The 15,498-nt window shown below is 44.0% G+C and overlaps 2 protein-coding genes across 3 annotated transcripts; both read right to left on the minus strand.

The window, feature by feature from the left end:
• Window positions 1–947: 947 nt before the first annotated feature.
• abhd4 (abhydrolase domain containing 4, N-acyl phospholipase B) lies at window positions 948–4,048 on the minus strand. Of its 2 annotated transcripts, XM_045694288.2 has the most exons (9): window positions 3,850–4,010; window positions 3,411–3,514; window positions 3,185–3,270; window positions 2,937–3,041; window positions 2,498–2,789; window positions 2,077–2,264; window positions 1,851–1,962; window positions 1,435–1,621; window positions 948–1,311 (listed from the first exon to the last, which is right to left on the minus strand). In XM_045694288.2, the coding sequence occupies exons 3-9, from the start codon at window positions 3,222–3,224 to the stop codon at window positions 1,222–1,224; spliced, it is 1,014 nt and encodes a 337-aa protein (XP_045550244.1). In that variant the 5' UTR covers window positions 3,225–3,270; window positions 3,411–3,514; window positions 3,850–4,010; the 3' UTR covers window positions 948–1,221. The 2 variants fall into 2 exon arrangements, with proteins under 2 accessions (XP_045550244.1, XP_013996331.1); XM_014140856.3 differs by lacking the exon at window positions 3,411–3,514 and having other exon boundaries at window positions 3,850–4,048.
• A 5,739-nt stretch (window positions 4,049–9,787) lies between these two features.
• Window positions 9,788–11,461, minus strand: LOC106569491 (C-X-C chemokine receptor type 4-like). The gene is made up of 2 exons (XM_014140884.3): window positions 11,325–11,461; window positions 9,788–11,168 (listed from the first exon to the last, which is right to left on the minus strand). The coding sequence occupies exons 1-2, from the start codon at window positions 11,337–11,339 to the stop codon at window positions 10,065–10,067; spliced, it is 1,119 nt and encodes a 372-aa protein (XP_013996359.3). The 5' UTR covers window positions 11,340–11,461; the 3' UTR covers window positions 9,788–10,064.
• Window positions 11,462–15,498: the final 4,037 nt, after the last annotated feature.

The following is a 15,498-nucleotide window of genomic DNA, read 5'->3' on the forward strand; positions in this document are numbered from 1 at the left end:
AAAAGGAGTGGTGCATTGCAAAGAACTTAGTGGAAACACCCCAAACCTCCTGCACAGGACAGTACCTTAGTTAGCAAAATGCTGACCTCTAGTGGTCATGTGAATGCATTTCAAGCTTACAGAGCAGTCATAGTGACGATCCTTAGCTTAGCTTCTGGAGAGCACAAATCTAACTATATACTTCACCCTTTTTAAATAAGCAAAATGAGGCGCATAGCAATTACCAAAAAATGGATAGTAATGGTTGGATACCCTCGACATTGAGAAACAGACAGAGACAGACGCCTGACAGATCAATGACAAGAATTATGTTAATCATATACATTTCTATTGAATCCATGTAGTAGTATAAAATACAGACATTTTGATAGTGAAGATCAGAGGTCACAGAGAAAATTACAATCACATATTTACTTTCCAACTCAGGCACATGATAAAAGCATGCTGCAGTGGCATTTACCATAGTTACAGAAAGAAACATAAATACATACCCTGAACATTTTGAGTGTTCCACCCAAACTCTTATTGCATCGACTCTCCATAATTCATTCAAATAATATAATTGTGAACTTCACTTTAGTCAGAAGGCTGCAATATGAACTAAATGACCATGGATTACTGTGTATAACATATAGCTAGATCATAGAGGTTTCCCAGACTACATGGAAAAACTCCTTGCCCTACTTATAGGAACAGTACTGATAAAATACAACTGAATAAGTGATTGAATAGTAAACACTCCATTGTCAAGGCCTTGTCTATCGTCCCCAACCTGGACAGGGGACCTTCAGTGCAGGGTCTGGTTTCCCTGACAGTCATTGGAGCAGAACCAGGAGTTCACCAGACCATGTAACCTGCCCAGGACTTTTTCTGGTCAGGTCACATGGTCAGTTCCTGGCCCTAAGCGTTCCAATTGGTCCTGCATGGCTCAGTTGTTAGAGCACGGTGCTTGTAATGGCAGGATTGTGGGTTTGACTCCTGGGAAACCCACATGTAAAATGTATGCACGGATGACTGTTAAGTCGCTTTGGATAAAAGCATCTGCTAAATGGCATATATTATAACCACTTAGCCAACTAGTGTCCACTGATCAGAACGTAGTGGAATAGGCCCATCTTATAAAAATCTCCCACCAACATTGGAGCCATTTCTGTGGCACTAACGAGGTACAGACCAAGACACACATTATGACATCTTGGTTTGTCAGTCATGTATGCGTTTTCAGTCTACATCGTTACATATGTTCTGGACCACTCTGTTGAATTCCACTGGTTGGTCAGCATATACATGGTGAGACGCATCATCTATCATCTGAAGAGAGACGGAGACAGGAATGATAAACATGGGTATCGTATTATGTCTTGTTGTATGATAAGTTTTGAGGTCTTAGAGGATAAAACGTAAATGAAATCAAATAAATCCCCCCTTTCTCACCACAGTGCATGTGGCTGTCTGGACCCTGATCTGGGCCACCTTGTCCCCCGAGGCGCTGTCCACCCAGGAGCGTGAACCGTATAGCATGGTAAGAGGCATGGAGGGGGGCAGCAGGTGAACCCGCTGTAGCATGGGCCTCTTGGCCCAGCCCAGGGACTCTGACATTGCCCTGAAGCCTACCTCCCCACTGGGAATAGAGGGAAGAGAAGGAGGACAAAGAGGGTTGAGAGTGAGAGAGGGAAGAGGATAACGGAATAAAGGAAGAGGTTTGAGGAGAAATAAATGTTTTGTCATTCTGTGGCAAATTCAGGCCAGTAAAGTAAGGACATGTCCCTATGGGCTCAGGAGAATGTGAACGCAGTCTGCAGTTTAATAGTGGTGATATGTACTGCAAGCCAAGGAGTGACTCTACGTACCTAGGGGTCTGAGCATTACAGTGGTAGATGTACTCGGTCATGGTATCATCATCAAACAAGTCCTCAAATTTCCTCTTGAAATCTGGACGCAATCTATTTACCAACCCTGGACCTGACAGAATGAAAAGGAAAAGAGAAAAAGGGAACGATGGAGGTATTAATATAACATGATAAAATTGTGAAAGCTTTGAATAAGTGATCTGAATGTGAATAAAGTGTCTCTCACCCCATGGACCTGCTGCTCTGATGACAGCCAGAGGGTTGAACAGAGAGACAACTGAGGCCACAGCCTTGACCCAGCGTGGCAGGGGCGGCCTCTTCACCACCTCTGGCCCTTGGCCCGCCGGGGTCTCCACTCCTGGCTGTGGGTGTTCAGGGAAACCCCACGGGTCCACCAGGATCAGGTGACTCACCCTAAAGAAGGGGAGATACAATCTAAGTTATTATTCCATTACTATAATAAAATTGGTCATGGAGTTTTTCCTGACCAGGAATCATGGTCCTAATGATTAATAATAAAGTGCAGTGTAGATCAATTTTTGAATTGTCACCGTACATAAGGAGACGTACAGTATGTCAATCAATAGCTTTAAGGCAATACCATCATAAATACTATGACATTCATAAATAAAAACATGGCCTCTCACCTAGAAGGGTGCTGGATGGCGTAAGATGTTGCCAGGTATCCCCCCAGACTGTGTCCCAGTAAAATCATGTTCTCCAGGCCTACAGACTCCCTCCACCGCTCCATGGAGTTGACAAACTGCTCCTCGGCCAGGGCAGCATCTGTGGGGAAGGGGGGTCGGGAGCTCCGGCCAAACCCCAGGAGGTCGAAGGCGTAGACGGGCCGAGAGTGACTCAGAGCATCCAGGTTACGAATCCACAGACCCACTCCTCCTCCAAACCCATGGACCATCACCAGAGGAGTCTTCTTAGGGGCTATGGGAGGGAGGGAAGGCATAGAAAGAGAGACAGACAGAGAAGCAGACCGAGAGACAGACAAGAAGTTAATACCAAGACAAAAGCTAATTCATATGTCAAAAGCCTAGAGGGACAAGAAGAAGGAGACAATGAGAGTGAGAATACCTTGCTCAAGAGGTTTGTGGGCGGTCTTGTTGGTCAACGTGAGGGTCCAGATCCTGTCCTGGTTGGGTAACGTGACAAACCTGGACCACACTTCATTCTGTATACCTGACACACACACACACACACACACACACACACACACACGTCAGAGACAAGTGAAGTGTTACTATATAAACAAGAAGTCAACCATTTTGCTCCTCTGAAAAGATCGAAAGAAGTAAGATGTTTAGTTATTAACATGGTCTTACAGGAGAGGACCTTGGCCTCTGTGCTCTTCAGGAGGGACATGGAAGTCGGACGCCAGGAAGGCCACCAGCCCCACCCAGAGTATGGCCTGGAGGGCGAGAGATGATAGACATTGTGTTACTATAGCCATCAGGAACATGAACACTGTACTATGACACTTACGACATGATCACTACAGTGCAGACACAGAGTAGGGTAAAGGTCTAAGCATCAGCCTATCAAACACACCTGAAGCTAGTACTCCTTGAGAGACCTCACACAGTTATACAACCAGGAGTTCTCACCACGTGACCTGACCAGGGAAAACTCCTGACCCTATAATTAAAAAACAGCTGACACCGGTGGGGGTCAGTAATTAAAGTAATGTAGTGGACATGATGAAAAGTGCTGCGTCACTCACTGTTACTGTCTCCCCCCACACAGCGTCGCTGCCGCACTGCTCTTCAATGAACACAGATCGAACCTACGTTGTAGCCTACATTGTTGTTATGTAGCCTAGTCTCAATGTCATAGTTGGCCGGCCAGCCACCATAATAACAAAACTTGTTTTGACAGACATTATATAGTCAGACCATTTAAAGGTGGTATAGCATCAACACATCAAAAGATTATGAAAGCAGTAGGATATGTCTGGAAGGATAGTTAAACCACATGAATTACAACTTACTCTGTCTCAGTTTCGTGTTGCATTGGCGCTACTGTGGGATCCATAGCATGACATATTCTGATAACGATACACAAGCTGTAGCAGTAGCCTAACAAACGTCAAAAATCAGTAGTGTTTTCCTCTGTTTGAGATTGCGACTCGTGTACAGTGCCAAACATCCGTGTTCAATGTTTTGTAACACGAACATTCCTAAGTCAGCTGACCCAGAAGTGGGTGGGGTTTCGTCCACAGACGTTATGATTCGTTAAGCTGGCTGTCATTTTTCTGCTTTGTTCATTATGATCATCAGCTTCGTTGGCTTTCTTGCCAATCGTTGATATACGTCGGCTAGTTATACAAGTCTATTGACCATCACTGGTTTGGAAGCTGATGTGGTGTATAACATAGAAATAAGAATGAATAGAACGGGCTTGGCCCCTCTAACCAAATATTTTTTTTATAACTAACCCAAGATAGACCAGAGCCTGTCGTTTCCAATGGGAGCAAATTAATCATAATGTAGAGAACAGGCAAGGAGATGCGCAGAGCCAAGAACGAGATAATGAAATCCTATTGGCGCGTTCTATCATTAACATATTTTAGTTAGGGAACGCCGACTCTGAAGTAAGCGTGTGCAATAACTCAATTGCACTCCTTCTAAACAACGCTTTTTTTTTACTGTGACAAAAAGTAAAATATACAAAACGAAGTCCACTCTGTTTGTTACAGATTCTAGTTTTGGAAACAGAAAGCTATATGGAGATGAAATGTTTTATCGATTAGAAAATGTGCAGAATGTCGGCCAAAATACATCTCGCTCCATCTTCTCCCACTGCCGGCCACTGGCTTCTTCTGATCACCATAAGGATGCATCGCATTTACACATGCAGGGCAATATCTGGTTCATTATTGTATCGTGCTATGGGTACACACGCAATGGCCGCCCCAGTCCACCCATTATGCCGGCTTCCACTAACTCCCCTAGCTCCACAATGAGATAGGGCGCAGGCCAGGCAGCAGGCTGTTAGCCAGCCAGCCTGCCAGCTTAGTGGAGTCTGCCATTAGCACAGTCAGTGTAGTCAGCTCAGCTATCCCCATTGAGACCGTGTCTGTGCTTCGATCTAGGTTGTGCAAAACTAAACATGGCGGTGTTCGCCTTAGCAATCTCACTGCAATAAAGACCTCTTCCATTCCTGCTATTATTGAAAGAGATTGTGATATCTCACGTCTCAAAATAGGGCTACTTAATGTTAGGTCCCTTACTTCCAAGGCAGTTATAGTCAATGAACTAATCACTGATCATTATCTTGATGTGTTTGGCCTGACTGAAACATGGCTTAAGCCTGATGAATTTACTGTGTTAAATGAGGCCTCTCCTCCTGGTTACACTAGTGACCATTTCCCCCGCGCATCCTGCTAAGGTGGAGGTGTTGCTAACATTTACGATAGCAAATTTCAATTTACACAAAAAGAAAACGACTGCGTTTTTGTCTTTTGAGCTTCTAGTCATGAAATCTATGCAGCCTACTCAATCACTTTTTTATAGCTACTGTTTACATGCCTCCTGGGCCGTATACAGCGTTCCTCACTGAGGTCCCTGAATTCATATCGGATCTTGTAGTCATGGCAGATAATATTCAAATTTTTGGTGACTTTAATATTCACATGAAAAATCCACAGACCCACTCCAAAAGGCCATCATCGACTCAGTGGGTTTTGTCCAACATGTCTTTATTGAAGACTCATCTCTTCAGTAGGTCCTATGATTGAGTGTAGTCTGGCCCAGGAGTGTGAAGGTAAACGGAAAGGCACTGGAGCAACAAACCGCCCTTGCTGTCTCTGCCTGGCCGGTTCCCCTCTCTCCACTGGGATTCTCTGCCTCAAACCTTATTACGGGGGCTGAGTCACTGGTTTACTGGTCCTCTTCCATGCCGTCCCTAGGAGAAGTGCGTCACTTGAGTGGGTTGAGTCACTGACGTGATCTTCCTGTCTGGGTTGGCGCCCCCCCTCGGGTTTGTGCCGTTGGGGAGATCTTCGTGGGCTATACTCGGCCTTGTGTCAGGATAGTAAGTTGGTGGTTGAAGATATCCCTCCAGTGGTGCGGGGGCTGTGCTTTGGCAAAGTGAGTGGGGTTATATCCTGCCAGTTTGGCCCTGTCCTTGAGTATCGTCGGACGGGGCGACAGTGTCTCCCGAACCCTCCTGTCTCAGCCTCCAGTATTTATGCTGCAATAGTTTATGTGTTGGGGGGGCTAGGGTCAGTCTGTTATGTCTGGAGTATTTCTCCTGTCTTATCCGGTGTCCTGTGTGAATTTAAGTATGCTCTCTCTAATTCTCTCTCTATTTTTCTCTCTGTTTTTCTCTCTCTCTTTCTCTCTCTTTCTCTCGGAGGACCTGAGCCCTAGGACCATGCCTCAGGACTACCTGGCCTGATGACTCCTTGCTGTCCTCAGTCCACCTGGTCGTGCTGCTGCTCCAGTTTCAACTGTTCTGCCTGCGGCTATGGAACCATTGCCTGTTCACCAGACGTGCTACCTTGTCCCAGACCTGCTATTTTAAGCTCTCTAGATACAGCAGGTGCGGTAGAGATACTCTGAATGATCGGCTATGAAAAGCCAACTGACATCTACTCCTGAGGTGCTGACCTGTTGCACCCTCTACAACCACTGTGATTATTATTATCTGACCCTGCTGGTCATCTATGAACTTTTGAACATCTTGGCCATGTTCTGTTATAATCTCCACCCGGCACAGCCAGAAGAGGACTGGCCACACCTCATAGCCTGGTTCCTCTCTAGGTTTCTTCCTAGGTTCCGGCCTTTCTAGGGAGTTTTTCCTAGCCACAGTGCTTCTACACCTGCATTGCTTGCTGTTTGGGGGTTTTTGGCTGGGTTTCTGTACAGCACTTTATGACTTTAAGTCAAAATTGGCTCTATATAAAAAATGTATTTATAGTTAGGGATAGGCATAGTTAGCAGTGTGGTTAAGGTTAAGATTACAATTAGAGTTCGGTTTAAAATACAATTTTATGAAATAAATTGTAGAAATAGGCAGGGTAACTATACCTACATGTATATATTACCTCAATTACCTTGACATCAGTGCCCCCTCACATTGACTCTGTACAGGTACCCACTGTATATAGCCCCGCTAATGTTATTTACTGCTGCTCTTTAATTATTTGTTATTCTTATTTCTTACTTTTTCTTACGGGATTTTCTTAAAACCGCATTGTTGGTAAAGGGCTTGTAAGTAAGCATTTCACTGTAAGGTAACCTGTTGTATTCGGCACATGTGACAAATACAATTTGATTTGATTTGATTTGGTTTCTGATTTGTGGCTGTGGTAACTGGTGAAGACCCGATATGCCATCATTGACTTGAATGGGGATGCCGGTTCTATTCGTTCTTATTTCTATGGTGTATATATATATCAGGTAATATGCGCATCAAATAAGTAGACAATATAATGAGGACATACAGTTGATGTCGGAAGTTTACATACAACTTAGCCAAATACATTTCAACTCAGTTTTTGAAAATTCCTGACATTTAATCCTAGTAAAAATTCCCTGTCTTAGGTCAGTTAGGATCACTACGTTATTTTAAGAATGTGAAAGGTCAGAATAATAGTAGAGAGAATGATTTATTTCAGCTTTTATTTCTTTCATCACATTCCCAGTGGGTCAAAAGTTTACATACACTCAATTAGTATTTGGTAGCATTGCCTTTAAATTGTTTAACTTGGGTCAAACGTGTCGGGTAGCCTTCCACAAGCTTCCTGCAATAAGTTGGGTGAATTTTGGCCCATTCCTCCTGACAGAGCTGGTGTAACTGAGTCAGGTTTATAGGCCTCCTTGCTCGCACACGCTTTTTCAGTTCTGCCCACAGATTTTCCATAGGATTGAGGTTAGGGCTTTGATGGTCACTCCAATAACTTTACTTTGTTGTCCTTAAACCATTTTGCCACAACTTTGGAAGTATGCTTGCGGTCATTGTCCATTTGGAAGACCCATTTGTGACCAAGCTTTAACTTCCTGACTGATGTCTTGAGATGTTGCTTCAATATACCAATCCCTCCTGCAGCAAAGCACCCCCACAACATGATCCTGCCACCCCCGTGCTTCACGGTTGGGATGGTATTCTTCAGCTTGAAAGCCTCCCCCTTTTTCCTCCAAACATAACAATGGTCATTATGGCCAAACAGTTCTATTTTTGTTTCATCACACCAGAGGACTTTTCTCCAAAAAGTACAATCTTTGTCCCCATGTGCAGTTGCAATGTGCAGCAGTGGCTTCTTCCTTGCTGAGCAGCCCATCAGATTATGTAGATATAGGACTCGTTTTAATGTGGATATAGATACTTTTGTACCTGTTTCCTCCAGCATCTTCACAAGGTATTTTGCTGTTGTTCTGGGATTGATTTGCACTTTTCGCACCAAAGTACATTCATCTCTAGGAGACAGAACACATCTTCCGAGCGGTATGACAGCTGCGTGGTCCCATGGTGTTTATACTTGCGTACTATTGTTTGTACAGATGAACGTGGTACCTTCAGGCTTGGAAATTGCTCCCAATGATGAACCAGACTTATGGAGGTCTACAATCTTTTTTCTGAGGTCTTGGCTGATTTCTTTTGATTTTCCCATGATGTCAAGAAAAGAGGCACTGAGTTTGAAGGTGCGCCTTGAAATACATCCACAGGTACACCTCCAATTGACTCAAATTATATCAATTAGCATATCAGAAGCTTCTAAAGCCATGACATTCTTTTCTGGAATTTATCCAAGCTGTTTAAAGGCACAGTCAACTTAGTGTATGTGAACTTCTGACCCACTGGAATTGTGATGCAGTAAATTATAAGTGAAATAATCTCTCTGTAAACAATTGTTGGACAAATTACTTTTGTCATGCACAAAGTAGATGTCCTAACCGACCTGCCAAAACTATAGTTTGTTAACAAGAAATTTGTGGAGTGGTTGAAAATTAAGTTTTAATGACTCCAACATAAGTGTATGTAAACTTCCGACTTCAACTGTGTTATATTAACACATTTTCATAACTGTTTAGGCCTTCCTTTGAGTCAGTATCAGCATGGATACTTGTGTTGACTTGTGTTGTCAAGAGAAGCATTATTTCACATTTCACCATGCAAAGTTAGTAGCATTTAGACTTAGCCTAAAATTAGCCTAAATCTGCTACATATTGTGTGTCCGCATGCGGATATTATCTAATGGACTTGCCAGAAGTTACTGCTTCCTGTCCATGTCAACAGCTTTGGCCTCTAACCCACACTTCAGCCCTCCAACATACATTTTAGTCATTTAACAGACACTCTTATCCAGAGCGACTTACAGGAGAAATTAGGGTTAAGTGCGTTGCTCAAGGGTACATGGAGAGATTTTTCACCAAGTCGTCTCGGGGATTGGAACTAGCATTCATAAACTCTCACACACACGCGCACGCATGTGCACGCTAATGTTTTTCTGTTGTTGTGACTCACTTACACCTGGTCCAAAGTCACATGTCTAAAATATCAGCTAGTTTCATTTTTAGTGTGTGTGGGGGTGGGGGGGGGGGGGGCTGTGACTGTGTAATAGTGAGGGGAGTATCATGATGATTATAACGTGACCACCCATCGTCATCACACACACACACATCATCACACACGAACACACACAAATCTATTAGCCACTTACCTATGTCGGTGGGGTGTATACGGCTCCAATAACAACAAATGAGAACCAAATTAATGTCTGCCCTCCTGCCCACACGCACAGCAGGTTGTTTTAGGTGCGCTTGAATGGCCAACTGCACCATGGGAATTTACCCCATTTCACATTCAAGAGCGTTAAGGTACACCTCATCTCTCTTTTGCTCTCTCTCTGACACACACACGTACACACATGTGCACACACCATAACACCACTCAATGAGAGAAACTAGTGAAGACTAATATCATGTTTTTGTACATTTTATTACAAACATGTTGAGCCATAAAAAAGCATACATAAATACCATAACAACAGTGAATGGTGACAAAGTAAAAAATATTTACCAAAAAAATCTCAGGACATTAGAAAGAACGACTGACCAGCAGACTTCTCCTTACTCTCTCTCACACACACACACACACACACACACACACACACACACACACACACACACACACACACACACACACACACACACACAGACACACACACACATTATATTAGGCTATAGCCTATTGTCTCTGTTAACTGGAGTGCAGACTAGATGACTCTGACTCTGTCGTTGTGGACGTCATGGCGCCTGTTCGTCTACGTGGGACAATCTTCAGGCTGGAGGTGCGTGTAAGTGTGAGGGCGCGGCGAGCAGAACTCTTGAACCCCACTCCAAGGAACGCATAGAGCAGCGGATTCAAGCAGCAGTGAGCGTACGCCATTGGTTCAGACACCGCTAACCACACCCCCAGGCCTGACTCCAGCATACAGCCTCGAGGGATCAGCTCCAAGCGGAGGAGTGCATCCACGGCAATGCCAATGCAGTACGGCAGCCAGCAGAGGAAGAAACAGAGAACCAGAGCTACAGTGGTCCGCACCGCCCTCCTCTTCTGTCTCTGGCCCCCCAACGGACCCCGGGTCAGCCTGGACACAATCACGCAGTAACACACCAGCAGCACCAGGCCCGGCACCACCAGCCCCACCAGCACAGTCTGCAGGTGGAACAGGGACACCCACAGTGGGGCGTTCTCCGGCGGGTAGAGCCTCGTGCACACCATCTCCCCCTCCCCTGCCTCCTGAGTCCGAGCGAACACCATGTCAGGGATGGCCAGCAGACCAGCAGGCAGCCAGGCGCCAGCGTACACCAGCCTGCGTGCCAGCAGCTGCCGGGTGTGTGTGGTGCTGGTTACCGTGGCTTTGACCACTGCAAGGTAGCGGTCCAGACTGATGAAGGCTAGGATTAGCACACTGCCGTATAGGTTCACTGTGTAGATGACATGCACGCCCACGCACATGACTGCTCCGACACGCCAGTCCCCGAGCGCAGCGTCCACAGCCCAGAAGGGCAGTGCCAGAACGAAGAGCAGGTCGGCAGCGGAGAGGTGCAGCCGGTAGCGGTCCGTTAGGCTAAGACGGGCCTTCCGCTGGCAGCCCAGTACGAACACCACCAGGCCGTTCCCAGTGATCCCCAGGGTGAAGATGATACCGTACACCACCGGGAGGAAGATACGCTGCACACTTGGGCTCAGCAGCTGGTCACACGGCTCCTCAAATCCAGTGCCGAAATCCCCCAAGCCAGAACCAAAACCGGAACTTGTGTCATTGTAGTCATAATCCGATTCTGGTATCACAAAGTGCTTCAGAGAGGGGAAGAAAGAGAGGATAATTGAGTAAACTTGCAAATACATGTGCAAAACTCTAAGTGAATAACATGATAACTGGGATAAATGTTCCAGTAATATAAAGTCCCATAAAGGTTGTTAACATGGTCTAAATAGTGAATGAAACCGTACCTCGTAATAGGACATGATGGAGCCAGCTTACTCTCTGTCTCTCCGTTCTTTATGGCCCTTTTCTCCTTTTCTTCTCAGAGTGGAGTATAGTTTTGTACTCGGTGAGGTTAAATAGCCGTGCCAACACCGCTCCCTCACTTGCTCCACCCTCAACCCACACACACACACACACACACACACACACACACACACACACACACACACACACATCTGTGTCCCGTGGAAACGCTTTCCTGTTTTCGAGGTGTCAGGTGCTGAAAGTGGCTATATCACAGGATATTGAGTGTGTGTGTGTGTGTGTGTGTGTGTGTGTGTGTGTGTGTGTGTGTGTGTGTGTGTGTGTGTGTGTGTGTGTGTGTGTGTGTGTGTGCCTTTGTTTATTGTTTAGGCTCCTAACATCAAATCTGTGAGAATAATATTGTTGGCAATAGCATGATGATATAACACTGTTGTCTAATTGACAGTAAACCAAAGTAAAGAGGAAATGTTATAAACACATTCTCACTTTACAGATGTAGTGCGCAGTGTATATGGGGGTACAGCTGCACTGTGTATGTGTGTGTGCGTGCATGTGTGTGTGTGTGTGTAAGAGAGATAAACACAGAGAGAGAGAGAGAAATAGAGAACTGTTTTAAAGTTGTACCTCTTAGTCCCTTTTACACAGAGCTGAACAGTCCTGCATGAGTAGCTGGAGTTTCGACTCTGTGAGAGAATTCTCACACTTGCGTCATCTGATATGATATGGTTATGATTGTGTGCAGTGGTGGGAAAAGTACCCAATTGTCATACTTGAGTAAAAATAAAGATACATTAATAGAAAATGACTCAGTGAAAGTTACCCAGTAAAATATTACTTGAGTAAAAGTCTAAAAATATTTGGTTTAAAATATACTTAAATATCAAACGTAAATGTAATTGATAAAATGTACTGATGTATCAAAAGTAAAAGTATAAATAATTTCAAATTCCTTATATTAAGCAAACCAGACGGCACCATTTTCTAGTTTTAGAAATGTACGGATAGCCAGGGGCACACTCCAACACTCAGATATAATTTACAAACAAAGCATTTGTGTTTAGTGAGTCTGCCAGATCAGAGGCAGTAGGGATGACCAGGGATGTTCTTTTTATAAGTGCGTGAATTGGACCATTTTCCTGTCCTGCTAAGCATTCAAAATGTAACGAGTACTTTTAGGTGTCAGAGAAAATGTATGGAGTAAAAAGTACATTATTTTCTTTAGGAATGTAGTAAAAAGTTAAAGTTTTCAAAAATAAAAATAGTAAAGTGAAGTACAGATACAAAAAAAATGACTTAAGTAGTACTTTACACCACTGATTGCGTGTGTGTGATATTATAGTCATGAATGTCACACGCTTATCTCCTCCCATTCTCTTTTCAGTTAAAGACCTGCTGGTCTCTACAGGTACTTTCACACTAAACGAACACTGTGTCTTATTACCGTGTTGCCTCTCAGTGCGCCAGTCTATGCTCCACATGCTCAACTAAAGATTAGCGTGAGATCTGGAGGCGCAGGGTGCCTTTGCTGCATTCTGGGTGCTCAGTCTACCCACAGCCAGTGTGTGAATTGTGTACAGCAGGGATCATCAACTAGATTCAGCTGCGGGCCGATTATTTATTGAGCGGATAGTAGGGGGCCGGACTATAATTACAAATAATTTGTAGACTGCAAATTGACCGCAAGTATCCCAAACAGATGTAATGTTTGACTAAAATATAATCCTTTCAAACCTTGCCTACATTTGTATACAATCACGTCTCTCTTTATAATGCATGGGAATAATTAGGAACACATTTTCAAAAATAAAATCACTTGGAGCTGATTTCCTGGTGTTTTTATAGTCTTTTATGTCCAACAATAAAAATTGCACACAAAAAATTATATATATACAGTGCATTGGGAAAGTATTCAGACCCCATTACTTTTTTCACGTTTTGTTGCATTACAGGCTTATTTATAACCTTTGTTTTAACTAGGCAAGTCAGTAAAGAACAAATTCTTAATTAGCGCAAACTGGCTCAAACCAGAATAGAAAGAGGAGTGGGAGGCCCCGGTGCACAACTGAGCAAGAGGACAAGTACATTAGAGTGTCTAGTTTGAGAAACAGACACCTCACAAGTCCTCAACTGTCAGCTTCATTAAATAGTACCTGCAAAACACTAGTCTCAACATCAACAGTGAAGAGGCGATTCCGGGATGCTGGCCTTCTAGGCAGAGTTGCAAAGAAAAAGCCATATCTCAGACTGGCCAATAAAAATAAAAGATTAAGATAGGCAAAAGAACACAGACACTGGACAGAGGAACTCTGCCTAGAATGCCAGCATCCCGGAGTCGCCTCTTCACTGTTGATGTTGAGACTGCTGTTTTGCGGGTACTAATTAATGAAGCTGCCAGTTGAGGACTTGTGAGGCGTCTGTTTCTCAAACTAGACACTCTAATGTCCTCTTGCTCAGTTGTGCAACGGGGCCTCCCACTCATCTTTCTATTCTGGTTAGAGCCAGTTTGCGCATTTCTGTGAAGGGAGTAGTACACAGCGTTGTACGAGAGCTTCAGTTTCTTGGCATTTTCTCACATGGAATAGCCTTCATTTCTCAGAACAAGAATAGACTGACGAGTTTCAGAAGAAAGTCCTTTGTTTCTGGCCATTTTGAGCCTGTAATCGAACCCACAAATGCTGATGCTCCAGATACTCAACTAGTCTAAATAAGTCGTATTGCTTCTTTAATCAGCACAACCGTTTTCAGCTGTAATAACATAATTGCCTAAGGGTTTTCTAATGATCAATTAGCCTTTTAAAATTATAATCTTGGATTAGCTAACACAACATGCCATTGGAACAGAGGAGTGACGGTTGCTGATAATAGGCTTCTGTACGCCTATGTAGATATTCCATAAAAAATCTGCCGTTTCCAGCTACAATAGTCATTTACAACATATTTCCGATTAATTTGATGTTATTTTAATGGACAAAAAAATAGTTTTTCTTTCAAAAACAAGGACATTTCAAAGTGACCCCAAACTTTTGAACGGTAGTGTATATGTAAAATATATTTGTCCTCCAAAGAGGGGGAGTGGTGGAGGGGTAAAACAAATAGTTATTTACAATGACTGCCTACCCCGGCGGCGCTGGGCCAATTGTGCGCTGCTCTATGGGACTCCCAATCACGACCAGTTGTGATACAGCCTGGAATTGAACCAGGGTCTGTAGTGACACCTCTAGCACTGAGATGCAGTGCCTTAGACCGCTGCGCTACTCAGGAGCCCGAGTTAACATGGTCTTCTTCTAAAATTGATTAAATACATTTTTTTCCTCATCTATCAACACACAATGCTGTCACGATTCTCTAAGACAGAACCCAGAAGCAGACCAGGACAAGGTGAGTAAAATGAAGGTGAGTATTTATTGGTAGTCTTGATGTGTAATTTGAGTGATCCAGGAGACGGAGCGGCAGCGGAGGTGAGTTGATGAGAGTAAATGGGTTGATCCAATGAAGTCACTGTATCCACCGACGGCCAGGCAAGGGAGTTGAATGTTCCGGGAGAATGACTGTAGACAGAGTAAACGGGAGTGAGTAACCAGTAACAAGCACAAAACAACAAAACTAGCTCAGGAAACATGAGGCTGATACGCTGGCACAACATACTGTTCATTGCTAACGATCCGGCAGGGAATGGATGTCAGCTCAGGGTTTAAGAAGAGGTGAAGATCAGGACCAGGTGTGCAGAAGGTTGATGAGATGCAGGTGCGGGTAATAAATAGATCTCCCGCCTAACCTCGTTGCCTGGCAACCAGACAGGTGCGTTCAGGAACCTTAAACAACACTCAAACAAAAACAGTAATCTCAGGCAGAAACAGACTCAGGAAGTGGGATTCCTGACAAATGCCCCATAATGACAAAGCAAAAACAGGTTTTTAGAAATGTTTTCAAATGTATTAAAAATAAAACAGAAAAACCTTATTTACATAAGTATTCAGACCCTTTGCTATGACACTCGAAATTGAGCTTAGGTCCTCTTTCCATTAATCATACTTGAGATGTTTCTAAAACTGCATTGGAGTCCACCAGTGGTAAATTCAATTGATTGAACATGATCTGGAAAGGCACACACCTGTCAATACAAGGCCCCAGAGTTGACAGTGCATGTCAGAGCAA

This window comes from Salmo salar, chromosome 14 (genome assembly GCF_965601325.2).
Source record: "Salmo salar chromosome 14, fSalSal1, whole genome shotgun sequence".
Taxonomy (NCBI): Eukaryota; Metazoa; Chordata; class Actinopteri; order Salmoniformes; family Salmonidae; genus Salmo; species Salmo salar.

Coding starts and splice junctions, on each gene's coding strand:
- abhd4 (XM_014140856.3), bottom strand. CDS start 3,893: ATGGATCCCACAGTAGCGCCAATGCAACACGAAACTGAGACAGA. Junction 2,265..2,497: donor GCCATCCAGCACCCTTCTAG/GTGAGAGGCCAT, acceptor CCCCTTCTTTAG/GGTGAGTCACCTGATCCTGG. Junction 1,622..1,850: donor TGTAATGCTCAGACCCCTAG/GTACGTAGAGTC, acceptor CTCTATTCCCAG/TGGGGAGGTAGGCTTCAGGG.